The 15,943-nt window shown below is 41.4% G+C and overlaps 1 protein-coding gene across 1 annotated transcript; it reads left to right on the top strand.

The window, feature by feature from the left end:
• The first annotated feature begins 1,149 nt into the window (after positions 1–1,149).
• Positions 1,150–15,212, top strand: GOLT1B (golgi transport 1B). Its single transcript, XM_068190468.1, has 5 exons — positions 1,150–1,257; positions 6,514–6,605; positions 8,306–8,484; positions 11,194–11,275; positions 12,607–15,212. Exons 1-5 carry the CDS (start codon positions 1,233–1,235, stop codon positions 12,643–12,645), a joined length of 417 nt encoding a protein of 138 aa, XP_068046569.1. The 5' UTR covers positions 1,150–1,232; the 3' UTR covers positions 12,646–15,212.
• Positions 15,213–15,943: the final 731 nt, after the last annotated feature.

The following is a 15,943-nucleotide window of genomic DNA, read 5'->3' as shown; positions in this document are numbered from 1 at the left end:
GTCTAAACACATTATACTGTGCCCCTCAGAAAGGCAGCCACCATAACACCTAGAGGATCTGTTAGGAGGAAGTATAAACATGCTTTGGTTTAGAGAAGGGGATCAATTTTGAACAGGTCATTAGTAAAATGATCATAGAATTAAATGCATTGGCTCAGTATTTGAACAACAGTCTTTGCCACATTGTACCTTAACAATACCAAACTCAAGAAATTGGTATTTTCTGTTACTGCATCCTGAATTATTTACTACATAGATGGAAGCAAAGTCCAATGGAAGGTGAAAGGGAATGAATTCAGCAGATCCTGACTACCAGCTGATTCCACCACAACAAAGATCTTCCCCGCTCCAATAAATGCAGAAGGAAATATATATTAAAAATGATGTGTGAATAAAACACTTCCGCATCACCCAGGGCCAGACCCAAACGCCTCTTAATCACCTCCAGGGGTGGCGACTCCACCACCTCCCTGGGCAATCTACTCCAATGTAGGAACATTCACCCGCGTATAGTGTGAACAGCATACAACTATACATAGCGGACATATCCAGTGCAATATTCCCAGCACTCCTCACCCACGCCAGCCGCGGGCACGGCGCTTGCCGGGCCGGAAGCCCGTGCTGGGTAGGGCTGCGGGACGGGACACGACAGCCGGACGGACGGACGGACGGGCAGGCAGGGAAGGCCCCGCTCGGCGGGTGCAGGACGGAGCGGGATGGATGGAGAAAGGGACAGAGGCCGCCAGGGCCAGCAGGACCAGCGCCTCGCTGCCGTGTCCTCCCGTGCGGCGGGCTCAGCCGTGGCTCGGGCCGACAGCTGCCCCAAGGGCTAGTGCCGGCCGCGCTCCCGCATCCTTTATCCCTTATCCTTTATCCCTTATCCATTATCCCTTATCCTTTATCCCTTATCCTTTATCCCTCACCCCTCACGGCTCCCGCTCCCACCTGTGCCGCGCGCGCCGGCCCCGCCCTTTCCGCCGCCCGCCCTCAGCCACTGGCGCGCGGGGCCCGGCGCGAGCGCCGCCCCTCCCGCCAATCAGCGCCGGCCGCGGGCCGTGGGCGGGGCGGCGCGCCGGCGCGGCCGTACAAGGGGGCTGCTGATTGGCGGCCGGCGCGACCAATGGGCGGGCGGCTCTCATGCGGCGGGGTGCGTGTTTCCGGAAGACGTGGCCGCCGCCGGTCCCGGTCCCGCTGCCGCCCGTCCCGCCGCCGCCGTCGGTGCCGCCGCCACCATGATCTCCCTGTCCGACACACAGAGTAAGCGCTGCCGCCGCTCCCGCCGGAGAAGCGCGGAGGGGCCTCCCGCTGCGGGGCTGGGGGCGTCGGGGGCCGGGGGGTCCCAGGGTGGCGGGGCTCGCCAGGCCCGCAGCCTTTGTCCGCGATGGAGCCTCCCGGGAGCGGCCGGGCAGGGTCCGGCTGGGCCGCTGGAGACCGGCTGGAGCCTGCGGCGGGGTGGGAGCGGACAGGGGCGGGGGAGCTCTTACGGCCGCATGCCCGCAATGGAAAGCGCGGCGGCGGCCCCGGCGCCGCGGTAGCGGCGGGTGGCGGGGAGCACGGCAAGGGAAATGGGCTGGAGAGCGGCAGGGCAGCGCTCGGCGGGACCCTCGCCCTTGGGAGAGCTCTGCCACCAGCGCGGCCGGCGTTTGCCCGGGGCTGCGAATGCTCGGTGTGCTGTGCTGCGGTGTGGCCTGGGTTGGAAGGGACCTTAAAGATCATTTCACTGCAGCCCTTGCCATGGGCAGGCACCCCTTGCGCCGGCCCGGGCTGCTCAGAGGCCGTCCAGCTGGCCTGGAACACTTCCAGGCATGGGGCAGCCCCAGCTTCTCTGGACTACCTGTTCCAGCGCCTGGCTAGCCTTACAGGAAAAAACTTCCTGTTGCCTAACCTAGCCGCTGTGTGGGTTTGTACCCACGGCACTTGGAGCACTGGGAATGAATGAATGAACGAAAGCTGAGCGGTAAACAAAGTAACGCTTAGCTCCCCTCTTGCCGTGTACCTCCCTGTGGACGTCAGCGGTCTGGAACCATTTAATTATTTCAGTAGTAAATAGCTTTACTGTGCTGCTCTTGCTGCTACCACACCAAACGTCTGCAGCTGACGCTGAGCCGGCTTCAAGGTGAGGCCGAGACGTTGAAGTGGAAAATAGTAAAAATATTTGTATGTGGCCATAGTTTTGTTTCCACTGAAGTGCTTGGAAACAGAGATCAAAGAAACGAAAGTAAAGAGGTTCCTAAGTGTATCCTTAGCCGGGAGCACTGGTGGTGTCCTGGGCGCTCCGGGAAGTGCGGCCGGCAGGTCAGGGGCCATCCTGCCCCTCTGCTCGGCCCCGCTGAGGGCACAGCTGGAGGGCTCCGTGCAGTCCTGGGCTCCACAGAGCAGCAGGGACGGAGAGCTGCTGGACAGGGGCACGGAAATGGTGAGGGCTCTGGAGCATCTCTGTCATGAGGAGGGACTGCGGGAGCTGGGCCTGTTTTTTCCGGAGAAGACTGAGGGGGGATCCCATTAATGCATATAAATATCTCAAATGGGTGCCAGGAGGACGGTGCCAGACTTATCAGTGGTGCCCAGCGACAGAACAAGGAGCGATGGTCACGAAGTGGAGCACAAGGAGTTCAATCTCAGCATGAGGAAGCACTTCCTTACACTGAAGGTGACAGAGCCCTGGAACCGCTGCCCAGGGAGGTGCGGAGTCTCCCTCTCTGGAGCCATCCCAAACCTACCTGGATGGTCACCTGCAACAAGTGACCCTGCCTTGGCAGGGGGGTTGTACTGGGTGATCTCCAGCCCTACCAATTGTGATTCCATGAAAACAGCTTAATCTGCAGGGTAAAGGACAATGATAGGCCTTTGATTTAAATGACCATCTCATGTATGATGCATTCCTGGTATGATTGCCACAGAAGGAAATGAGTCTGCCTGATAAGCACCATAGCATCAGTTATGAAGGAGGGTGTGAAAAATCTAGGGAAAAAAAAAGTTAAAATAACTTTGATAGCAGGATACTGGAAATGGAGGTATTGGAGAGCCAATTAAGGCTAAGGATGAAGACAGGCAGCAGAGTTTAGCAGCATTCAGGGTCAATGATTTCTTGAGATACTCAGATATTGTGCTGTTACTGGGATGAGTACTAATCCTTGGGGTTAACTTTTAGGTTTCTGATTGATTAAACCCTTGTGGGCTTTGCTTTTGCCCTTAACTTTCTGTCTAGAGTATTTGTTGGGCAAAAAAATAAAAATCTCTTCAGAAAGAGACTCACTGTTTTTATTTTGCTTGATACCTCATATAGGACCTTCAGCTATTTCCAGTGCTAAGACTGTTGATTTTAACTATCAGAGACAGGAGTACTAAATAAAATACTCTGACATGTAGGGGTTTTAAGTGGGTTTTTTTTTCAGTTTTTCTGAAATTCTGAGGATAATTCATCAGATATTTTAAAATTCACTGCAGTCTGGAAAAATACAGAGTTAGCCATAGAGACACTGGTAGATTAGTGTGATAAATACCTGGAGAGAACCACTGTTGATGTTTGGAAAGCTAATTCTGCATCTGTAGTCTAGAACATAATTTTAAGTGGTGCATTGAATGGTGTTATAAACCACCAGTAATTGCAAAAGAATTCACTTAGCTTTTCCCAAATTAAATTTTCAATACTAAAAAATACTCCTAGCAAAATAATACTTATGCATTGAATATAAACTGCATTCATTTTTGTCTTCCAAAAGCCTATAGCACACAATTCCATTTTATTTTGCACTATATTATGCACAATAAAAGACTGGGGATATGTATTGTCTGCCCTAATCTTTCACAAGCAATCTATCTTAATTTTGAATTTTAAAATCTACTAAGCTGTTTTGACTCAGTGCTGCAGTAGTCTTGCACAGCTGATGGAATTTCTGGAGAAACATTGATGAAGATTTGTTCCCTTGTCTCAGGAAATCATAATAATCCAGAATAAATACAACATGGCTAGTGTATATTTCTAGGCATTGATATGTTGTATTTGGCTAATGTGGGGAAGATCTTCTGACACAGGAGAAAACATTTTAAAATAGTTTGCTCCCACTATAAATATTCATAGTTTGTTGTTGAAATGATTTTATACCAAATGCCAGCACTTTTTCTTTTCCTTCCTCTATATATTTACAAATTCTGATACAAATCAAGGCAGTAAAACCCTCTGCTGAGATATCAGCGCTAGAGGATAATAGTCCTGGACCATTCCTCTTCTTCCAGCAGTTATTTTGGGATAATGAGAATAATGTTCCTTTCTCTTTTTCCTTTTCCCTCCACTAAGCAGAGAACATGGGTGACTTCTGCAGTGAATCAGAACCCATTGTGGCAGAAGTGATGGCAAACAGGTTTGGGGTGATTAGAGAGGTGTCAGAGTGGGGATTGCAGCAGCTCTTGGGAGTTGGCCTCTGCCTCCTCGCCAGATCCATACCTTGAGCTGTGTCTGGGAGGGGTGAATACTCACTTCCCATGGCTGCATATTTATCTTGCTGACAGCTGGTAATTCCTCTGGAGTCCTGCCTCCAAGTGGTTTCCTTCCAGAATACAGATTGTTTCTGCTCTTCTGAAGTAAAGAATACTGGAGAAAAGGGCACTTGCGATTGTTATGTTGCCTTCAGTCAGCAGATCCATTGAAAATACAATTTGCAATTCCATTTTTCATTGTAAACAAGTACGGAGAGTGCCTGTAGTAAATTGATTGGATTGAGTTGCTTAGTGCTTTTAATTGTGAGGTGTTAAAATGCTCACAGTAAAAGTCTAAAGTGGCAGGCTGTATTCTAGAACTGCAGCTCTAACAGCATGTGCTCTGCAGCCTTGCTGAAAGCCAAGCCCTTAGAGAAGTTTGGGGAGTGGAATGTTGCTGTAACAAATCTCTGAGCTGTGTTGAAATTTATTTCCAATAACTGCTTGGAAGTCCTGAAACAGGCATAATTATCGTCCTTTACTCCCAAGCTTGTCAAGCAACAGCAAATGACCAACTACATCAACAAAATGCAATTAAAATACATTGAGATAGATCTGGCCAAGAGTAGCAGTGAGGGCTGTGATTGTGGATGTGTTTTTTTGTTTCAGGACAGGCTATACAAAACTACTTGGAACTTCAAAATACATATATATACAGGCATAGTGTTAGGCTGGGTTTTGCTAAGCTGTTTTTGTTTTGCAATTTAGAAACTTGTAGGTTTCTATGTCTGGTCACAGTGAAAACAATAATGAATGTGTGTGTTTGCAGCCCTGTTGCTGCTGCTCCTGGTTTTTCCTCTTCCATTCAGTCTATGTGAAAGTCAAAGGAAGGCTTTAGAGATTTAAAATTAAAAGCAGGATGTATTTCTAATAGCAATCTTCAAGATACTTTAGAGGCTAGAGTCAAATGGTAGTTTTAATCCTAGCTTGACATTTCTAGCCCATTTTCTCATAAAAACCTTTCATCCTACTCTTGGCTTCCCAGTATTTCTTGAGCATCCTTTGCAGAACTCGAAGTTTATAGAACTGTTTAGACTGGAAAAAACATTTAAGAGCATTGAGTCCAGCTGTTAACCCAGCATTGGCCAGTCCATAATATAAGCAAATATATTAAGTACAAAAGGTATTTTTTAAAAATCTGCAAATTAAGATCATACAATGAAAAATTTCATATAATGAAACAGCTATGCAATACTAGCAGTCTAGAGATATTGTATTTATGTGTAATGTAGCTCTACCATTTAATTAATCAAGATGAAGTATGAAAATTATACTTGAAAATTAATCCCTCAATATTTAATATCTGCCAGTTTATGAAAACTGGCAATTGTCTGGAGACCCAGGCTAGTGTTTGATAGCTGTCAGCACATGTGTAACTTGGAAAAATCCTGCAGGATTCATCCAAGTTGTGTTCCCTCTGGAAACTGAGGGGAGTGGAACTGCTTTGCAAATCATGGGCGATGGAACATGAGGTCTCAGAAGGTTGGAGAGGACCACGGTACTTACATTACTATGGGAAAGATAATGGGATATGATCTGCAAATCCCAGAGTATTCTGAATTAAAAGAGAAGGATCACAAGGATCCACTCAATGATCCACAGTCCAGCCCTTCAGTGAATGATCATATGGGAATCAAACCCACAACCTTGGTGTTATTTGTACCATGTTCTGACCAGCTGATCTAATCTGGAAAACAAAGTTTCATTATCTCTTTCTAAACAATCCTTTTCTCCATACTAGCAATTAATCAAAAGGGATGTATGTCTTTGCTGTATGTATATATACTTGATTGCTTTTGGTTGCATTCAATTTGTGTCTTTCAGTTCCAAACATGGACTTTGTTATAAACAGTTTCCAAAGATCTGTCTTTTGAAGTAATTGGGGGTCTACAAGATTTATGATATTTGTACACTCAGGAAAGTTCCTAAATTTAAAATGTCTTTAGATTGAATGTTCTCATTTTTTCCCCAATTTTTATGTGTGACGTTTTCTTGGTACTATGTTTTGTTACATGCCTAAATTTGTTTCTTTTTCAGAGATTGGAATGGGACTAACAGGCTTTGGAGTGTTTTTCCTGTTCTTTGGAATGATACTCTTCTTTGACAAAGCTCTTTTGGCTATTGGAAATGTAAGTGCCTTTTCTGCAGTGCTTAGAATCAAGTATGTGATCTATTAAAGATAAACTAAAAATAGAACAGCATGTTATCAGTTAGAAGCTGCATGACAAAGATTACTGTGGTGATTTGGTATAAAGGAGGAGTTGTGCTCAGTGATAGGAGTGAATCATTTTTCCTGCTTGAGGTTAGAACAGCTCACACTGATGTGATTATCACCTCGGGTCAGGCCTGTGGGATGTTGGCAGACAAGAAGCAGCTTGTTCCACAGTTGTGCTGCTGCAAATATGATTTTTTGTGATCCTCTAAGATCACTGTGAATTTAAGTATCTATTTGGATAAGTATCATTAAGTACATGCTAGCACATGTAGTTTTGCAGTGCTGTAGGAGGAAAGAAAGAAATATGAATTGCTGACACTTCTGGCTTTAGAAGAGCCAGACCTCTTTCATGAAAGAGAGATTCAGTATCTTCAGCTTTTACCAAATCAAAGTTGTCGCTCAAGCAGCACAGAAAATAAATCCTAGTTCTGGTACACAAAATTTCCAATCTAAATATCAAATGACAGGGTGTTTTCTGCATGTGATAGTCTCTGTGCCTCTGCTGCTCTCAGCTTTGCCAGCCAGCCGAAGCACAGCCTGGTTGGTAGAGGTTCACCCCCTCTTTTGCTGATGCCCAAAAGTCTGCAGCCAAACAGATCAGTTTCATTCTCAAACACTGAGATTCCCTGAAGGGAAATATAACATTGTGTATCTGAAATTGGGTGCATTAGTTGAAGCATTGTTGTGAACCATCAAATCAAGCATGCAGTGGAAGAGTGAAAAATTAAATAATTCTTATTTTTTCTTTTCCTAATGTAAGGTGGAAATATGAGATACTGTTTAGGGAAAATGAAAACGTAGGTAGGAAGAGACAATGACAGTCTATGTGGTAACCAAAGAGAATGCAAGAAAAGGTACTGCATCCTTGCAGAGAGTTGTTTTTATTAAAAAAAAAAAAGTTATATCAGAAAGGGCAGGGGTTCTAAGAAAGTGATTTATTAAATACCATACAAAACTCAAACTTGAGTAAAACAGTCTTGAGTAAAACCTGAGATACTATTGCTTTTTGAGCAAAAATGTTGCTGAAATAATTCCGAGTCCTGTTTGCTGTGCCAGAAATAGTTCTGGCTAGTTGGGACTGGTGTGATAGTGTTCAGTCTATACTGGAACAAATAAATAAACAATAAAAAGTCTCTGCACAGTAAAAAACAACTGTTCAGCTTTTTCCTTCTCTGGCTTTGCACTAGGAGTAGATCAGTAGAAGCTGTTGAAGATGTCAGTGGCACAGAACAAAGGTGCTGTTATATGTGCTTTTAGTTTTTAGGAACCTTTGCTGTCAGTAGTACTAAGCTTCAGCACCACTTGTGGGAAAGATGTGACAGGGCAGATACAACTGTTCTCAGCAGATCTTTTGTCTTGAGTGTGTTTGGCAGAGACCTCAAAGGATAGATTCTTTACTTTCAGGCAGCTGAGAGCTACAAGTGCTTTAAGATGGACCTTACAAAAGAAAATCAGTAGTAAATTCATTCTCACCAACCGTGTTTTGGTATTAAAAGAAGTTATGCAAGAAAAGCAGTGTAATTTTATAAAATATATATATAAATGTGATAACATCCTGTGCTTGGGAACATAATTAGTTGTTTTCTTTCTTTGGTTTGTTTTTGTCTTCTCTAGGTTTTATTTGTGGCCGGCTTGTCTTTTGTTATCGGTTTAGAAAGAACATTTAGATTTTTCTTTCAAAAACACAAAATGAAAGCAACGGGCTTCTTCCTGGGTGGTGTGCTCATAGTTCTCATTGGTTGGCCTTTAATAGGAATGATCCTGGAGATTTATGGGTTCTTCCTATTGTTCAGGTAAGTCTTCTCTGAAAACAACTTTGTGTTAGTTTATCTAGGAATAAAGTATTCAGGTTGTGTTTCTGTGTCAGAGTTGACAAAGCAGCATCCTTTAAATGGACAGATTTAGGACAGATTTTATATAAAACTGTTTATTTACAAGTTGGTAAGTATTTTTACAAGACTCAAATCTGCTAATGTTTGTGAGTCACTTACCAAAGTGACTTTGAGAATGTTGATTTCTAACCAAAGAATTGTAAAGCTTCAAAATGTGTGGGAGCCCAAATTGTTAGCAGTATGAAGTTTAAATATCTCCTCATGGAAAAGGGATACTTGGTACTTTTTTCAGTAGGGGGTTTGTCCTTTTCTTTAAATGGGGCAAAATATTTAGTTACAACCATCCTGGGTTTGTAACCTTATCACTTCATCACTATGGCAGCCCAGGGAAAAGATGTTTTCTCTCATATTTCATTACAATTGTGCCTTGGAGTCAGAACTGCTTGTTTGGGTTAGCAGTATCTTGACTGAGTTAAGGAAAAATGGAAATTCTCTTTTTTTTTTAACAGCAATCTTGAAACATGCTATAACTTTCACAATGTGTAATTTAAGTTCTTCATAAATGCAACTGTAATAGTGAAATAATTTGACTTGTTACAACCTGCATAGATATCTATATTTTTATCTTTATTTCCATGGTTGGAGTTCTGTGCTTCCCTACAGAACAAAGCAAAAAATATGCAAAAAAGTATAAAGGGAGGCTTCTGGTTGTTCTTGGACCTCTGTCCAGATGCAGATTGTTTCACTAATGGTTATTGATCAAGTTTCAGACCCTGAAGTGAATGACTGAATAACACTGTTCCTGTTAATCAAAGTGAAACCATTGTTCTCATGGAGTAATTTTTGTACACAGTAAAAGTGTGTGTTAATCTGGTATTTAATTCAGATAAAATGTTTATTTTTGAAAACAAATCTGAACTTGGCTCTTACTGGAGAGAGTGAAATTTCAGAAAATTCATTTAGTGTGTTTAATGTATTTCTTATTGTTCTGCTCTGTGTTATTCTGAATTCTGTCACTGCAAGTGCTGTGATAATCACAGTATTTCACTAAATACATTGTCACTTCTTGCATGTACTGCTTGGTTTAATCAGCCAGTACAAAGCAAGTAGAATGTGTTTCCAGAACACTTCTACTTTTAAAATATCTCAAAAGAGTCATAAGTTAGTCTGTCTAGGCAGGTATGGCTATGGATTATCTAGTGGTGCTTGCAAGGTAAAACAATGTTGAGAGGTTTATAGAAGATGAATAATTATCCCCAGGACTATCCCTTAGCTTGAAGGGAATCAACAAGGGATGGATAATTCCAGGTGTGAATGTTTAGCTGATCTGTTTTCATTTAAAGCATCTGGAGACCAGTGGTTTGGACTGAATGATCTTAAATGTCTTTTCCAACTTTGATGATTCCATGATTCTGTGACCATCTTTTCCAGAGCTCTTTAGTTGAAAGAATCTAAATCCCTTGCTACAAGACTGGCTAGTGACTACTTCAAGCAAAGCTTTTGGTTTTGCTTCAGTCTTGTTCAGTTCAGCCATCCTCCTCTTTGTCAGCAACTTGCTCCCTTCTGAAGTTACAAATGAAGTCTTTCCTCAAGCACCATTTTACACTGTTCCTCAGGACCCTGCTGCTTGGTTGCATAGCAGAAAACTGCCCTGGCTATTATGGGACAGCTGTTGTCATCTAAGGTGCTTTTCGAGCCTTGTTCAGATGACAGCCTTGTAGAGTTGTGGCTGACAATATTATCCCTACTGTACTGACTGTTCCTTATTCTTGGACACAGCAGTTGTTTTAATCTGTTACAAGTGGTTTGTGTGCCCTGCCTCACAATTTACTGGGCCACTGAAACAATCTGGCCTTAAAAAAAACCAAAAAAAAAACCCAAAAAAAACAAACCTCAAAACCCCCCTTGTTGGTGTGGATATTACCCAGCAAATAGTTTAGCAGGGTGGTGAAGAGGATGGTGACTTGTGAAACTTCACTGTTTCACTGTGGCTGGGGCCTCATTGCACATTAATCCTTACTCCATGCAGGGAATGCTCAACACAAGATTGCTGGGAATGCCACCAGCTGCCTGCAAACAGCTGAGACACTGCCACAGAAAATTTGGCTTTCTGCTGCAGAGGTTAGGTGGAGAGTGCAGAGGCTACACCATAGCATCTGTGTGGCAACATCCCCAGGGTCATCATTCAAACCACTGACTTAAATTTGGGAAATAAATGAATACACAACTCTGTCATGCTTCATTTTCTCTAGTTAATGTAAAGAGTCTCATACATGGTTTTAATTACTCAGAACTAACTTTGCTTTTTTCTACATTGGGTCTTGAATGTATTTTCTATAATACAAAGAGAAATTATCTCAAAATATGTATGCTAATTTTGAGAAATCAGTTTTCCTAAGTCTCACTTGAGTTATTTTTTGTTGAGTTGACTGAGAGTTGCCAGCTATGAAGAAAATTAAATCCATTTAAAAATACACTATTCCTTTCCTGGTTTTCTCTTTACTCTGATGAATGTGTATTGATATATTTGGTAAATGAGTGTGCTGCTAACAAGTTGCAAGGTTTAATATAATTTTGGTTTAAAATTTTTAATTTTTTTTTCATGTTACAGCAATATGAGAAAAGCTTAATTACAAAAACTAATACAATCTTCTGATGTTTTACCTAAAGGGGGTTCTTTCCTGTGGTGGTTGGCTTTATTAGAAGAGTTCCAGTTCTTGGATATCTCTTGAATTTACCTGGAATAAGCTCGGTAAGTTTGGTACTTCATGCAACAACTGAAGCATGTTCTGATTTTCATTCCACTTATATAGCACTTGTAGAAATGCATCAAAAATAAAGCAGATATAACTTTGGAGCAATGACTTCAAATGCATTCCTGTACAGTTCTTGCACCATGCACATCCCATTCATTCCCAGGGAGAGACTTCTAGGGGTAAAACGAAAAAAAGCACACGTTGGCAGAAGCTGCCTCTGCTCATGGGTGGTGAAGTGGGAAGAGCCCTGCATTGTGACAGGGAAAGCTGGGGTTCTTCCTGCTTCACTGTTGGCCCTGGGTGACCACATAGGTGAATCCTGCCACTGCCCTGGGCCTCTCCTGTCTGTACAATGAGGAGGACACTGTGGTGCAGTATTTGGGTGACCTTAGGAGAAGTGGCCTGTAAAAGCAAACAGTGGAGTTCAATGTTATGTTACAGCTCAAATGGTGAACCCAGTAACTCTCAGTATGCATAGTCATTCATCAGATATATTTATTAAGGTCCACTGCACCAGGCTACATCCTTTTATTACTATGATTTGTATTTTTTCAAATTGAGTTTTCCATTTTTTTAACCAAATGGCTGGGGATTTGAAGACAACAGAAAGATGCTAATCTAGGGTGTTTGTCAACTACTTTTACTGTGCTAATTTTTGTATCTATTTTAACACAAGCATTTGTAATATTTGAAAGCAACAGTTTCGATAGCTACTACTGAAAATTAATAGTAGGAATAACTTAGATGCATACAGGCTGTTTCTCAAAAATGAATGTTCCAGATCATCTGTTCCTGTCTCACAATTAGGCCAAGTTGTGGCTCATAATTCATGATCAATTGAATGTTTCATTTGTCAATTGATCCTAATCATATTTAATTTTATCATGACGGGATTAAATCTTATTTTTAAAAGATAATTGTTAATGTTTTATTCAAAGCCTACGTAGGCTCAGAAGAGAATCCACAGTAATGGTCAGTTGAAATATCTTCCTTGGTCTACTAATGCATGTGTGGCTGAGACTGTATTGTTTTGTTTATACCATTAAGCTGGCAGTGTTATCTGCATTCTTCTATTTCCTTTCTCATTCTGTTGCATCTTCATGTTGCACTGCAATGTCTATATGAGAAAAACATGTTATGCAGAAACACAATTGCAATTGTAAGAATTTTGGTTTTCACAAACCTAAACCATGAGACCTTGGTGAGTACTACTTGACTCTCATTTCCAGTCACATACTAACTGTGCAAGTAGCAAGCAGTATTTGAGAGCAGCTTCACTCTACATAAATGTCATCAACCTAAAACCTTTTTGTCTCCTTTTCCACAGCTTGTAGATAAAGTTGGAGAAAGCAACAACATGGTATAATGACAAGAGGGTGGAAGACTGACCTAAACTTTTACTGTATTATTTATAAAATCCCTTTGAAGAATACTCAGCACAAAGATTAAATTGTGTACAAAGGAAAAAGCTTGTTACATTCTTTACATAACAGTTTTAATTTAAAATGTATAGTCAACAATATACATTAGAAAAGAAGCTCAGCAAGTATGCTTCTAGGAAAGTAACTCCAGAGTTCGGGAAGTAAACTGAAGAGGGGAAAGTCATGGAATAAACCATGTTGCAACCATTCAAGACTATTTTTGTTGGTTTTGGAAAACATGCTAGAGGCAACAAACCCTTGTGGAATTAACGGTGCCTGTTCTTTACCTCCTTATTTTGAAGGTGTAGTAGAGCAAACAGGCCTACCTTTTTAAGGGTGACCCAAATTTACCCAACCCTCTGCTTGCTATCCTAAGAGTGCAAAAAATCAAACAGGAAACTTCTTGTCTAACAAGAGATGCATCTTTACATGAAGGTTAAGATGACTATTCATCTATAAGTGTATTATGACAATAAAAAGGAAACCCTACACAGTTCTGTTATAAACATTTTTGTAAATATATGGCTGACATACAGCATTGTTATCTTAATGTTTCAAAGCCAAATGTTAGTTGATTGTATTTGCCTTCTGTTTCAGAATATGCAAAAGGTCAATCTTAAATAACTTTGGTCTTAAATGTTGGTTCTGAACATGCAGAGCTCAGTGGGGAGCTCTGGAAGCTGACTTGCAGTCCTTCCAGGTTGTTCTCCTTGAGCCATGTTCCATGTGCATCCTGATGCGAATGTAGCCCCTTGTCACTAACGTGGAAACTCTGTGAAATACTCTCAGTTCACAAAAAACTGCATTAGGGTGAGGTGCTGATGTGAACCCTGTGACATGTAACTTACCAGAATTTGGCGCTTTGTTTTAAACAGTTTGAAACTAAGCTTTCTTTGTTTACTCTGGAACTATGAATTGACTTTTATTTTTTACGGTAATAAAATGGAAACTTAAAGTTCTGTGTACGTGAGTCTCTGGGGAGAAAACTGGTGAGTGTCTGGGGCCGAGTAAAGATCAAGTGCCAATCTCCATGTGTTTGTAACTTGTTACTGGGTTATCTGGTTATCTTCAGACAACTCCTGGTTACAGCAGCAGCTTTGTTGTTACTGAGGATTCTTGGCTAACCTGGAATAAATGTCCCCTCCTAATGCACGGGTCACATTTCTGCTTCTGTTGGAATGTTAAACGTTGTGCACTTTCAATAGTCTTAGTTACAGTGTCCTCACCTAACAAACCGTGGTTGTTTAGTGAATTGTGTTTGTGCAGGCAAGGGAGGGGGGGTTCTGTTGTGTTTAATTTTCTTTTCCCTTTCATGTAATCCTGAAAAAATTACCCAATGTAGTATTAAAAGTCGCTATGTAGCCTAAAGGTCTAATGGCTGGTTTGGTTGTTTTTTTTTTCTTTATTATGCAGTTAAAATTGGAATTTTCTAATGTAAGTTTTATGTTTAAAAATCCTCATATATCAACCCTTTTGAAAGTTGCTCTGAAGTTTATTTGTATAAAACAAGAGTTTTTTTCATTGCAACTGTATAAATAGCCACAATCTACTATTATCAATATTTAATGTGCTTCCTTCTAAAACAGGCACAAAATGATCCAGAAAAACAACAAAACCTTTTATTTTGCAGTTAATTACATCTCAAAAATCAGTGTGTTTACTTTATAAATGGCTATATTTGCTTGATGACATGTGCATTGCAGTTTAGAGACAGGAGTAAATATTATTTGTTGGCTCTACCTCAAGAGATAAACCATTTTAGATAACCCAATTTTAACTGCTCCTAAAGCTCTGATGTGTGTTACAATGACTAGAGAATAACACTACAGCAGCTTAGCCAACTCATCCTGTTTGCTGTGCTAGGGCACTAGGCTGTGCTGTGGGAACCAAGTGCTGTCTAAAGCAGACAGTGTTCATCATTTACCTTAGAAATCAGCTACCTGAATGTTTTTGTTCTTGTCTTGAAAAATCATGTGATGGAAGAGGTGGACTGCACCACATGACTGTGGCTGCAGCAACTTGCTTGGTAAGCTGAAGTACCTTCATCAACGAGAAAGCTGATGTTGTCTTTTGGAGGTGGTTAATGTGTTGCTGTGGATGATCTTTTGCCTCTCTGGGAATCTGGGGTGTAGGCAGGTCATCTCATTTATATTTAATTCATTGTTTTAAATCAAAAGTCTTTTTTTTTTCACATGTGAACTGTTGTGGAAAGTATCTGAGGGAACAGAATTGTATGTTGAATTTAGCATAGTCTATCCCTCAAGGTAACGTTGTTTGTGAGACGGTTTTGCCCAGATAAATGTGGGTGGCAGCAAAGGTCAAAACAACTTAGCCTTAAAGTGTTTCTGTCCTTGTAAAAATATCTCTAACAGAAACATGCTTGGAATGTTTCCCCTTTTAAATGTAATTTATAATTGCTGCTTTAAAGCTCATATGGTTGGATCTTATTCTGAGCAAAAGAATACTGTAAATATCCTTGTCATACCTTGAATAAATGGGAACCTTTTTCTATGATTTGTCTTTGTGTCTTCATGTGCACATTTTAAGACAGTCGGTTGACAAGTTTACCTTTCCAGAGGGTCAGGAGTACAGGCTGTTACTGCTTGGCTGTCTTACACTGTTGTGACTTTTACAGTAAATAGGGGCTTGGATTAATCTTGAAAGGTTTCCTTCCCTTTTTACACCAAACCTTTTACATACGCATCCCCCTAATTTTTCAAGTTATAGTTTCAGACACAGCACAACAAAATATGAAATTTCAGTTACATGGAAAACTACCTCCTTTTTTTCCTGAGGAAACAACTGTGAAACTTCAGGAGAAAAAGAGCATGTGTCTAGATCCTGAAGCAGGTTTTTAGTTTAGTTCAAGGATACGACCATGAGTTCTGTGTATCCTAGAAAGTGGCCTGATAAGCAGGTTTACCATTCTGTGGTGCTCTGCAAGCTTGTGGCTTGTTGTTGAGGATTTTCACAGGAGAGCCAGGAGAGCAGCAAATCAAAGCTTTTAACTGGTTGTTGAGGTGTTTTGTTGGTACTATGCACCAGTTAGTGCCCTAAAAACCTAATTTGACCGAAGTTGCTTGTATAGTAAGGATTCCAAAGAACTGGCACTTCCTAATTTGAAAGGAAAAAAAAAACCCACAATGTCTGGTTACACAGCAATGTCTGGTTACATCTGTTTAACTAGGAGAGGTATAATTTTAATCTGTAAATTAAACTGGCTCATGGCCAGTTACTTTCAGT

Source organism: Anomalospiza imberbis, chromosome 5, assembly GCF_031753505.1.
Source record: "Anomalospiza imberbis isolate Cuckoo-Finch-1a 21T00152 chromosome 5, ASM3175350v1, whole genome shotgun sequence".
NCBI lineage: Eukaryota > Metazoa > Chordata > Aves > Passeriformes > Viduidae > Anomalospiza > Anomalospiza imberbis.
Note: the sequence above shows the minus strand (reverse complement) of the source record. Positions and strands in the feature narration are given on the sequence as shown.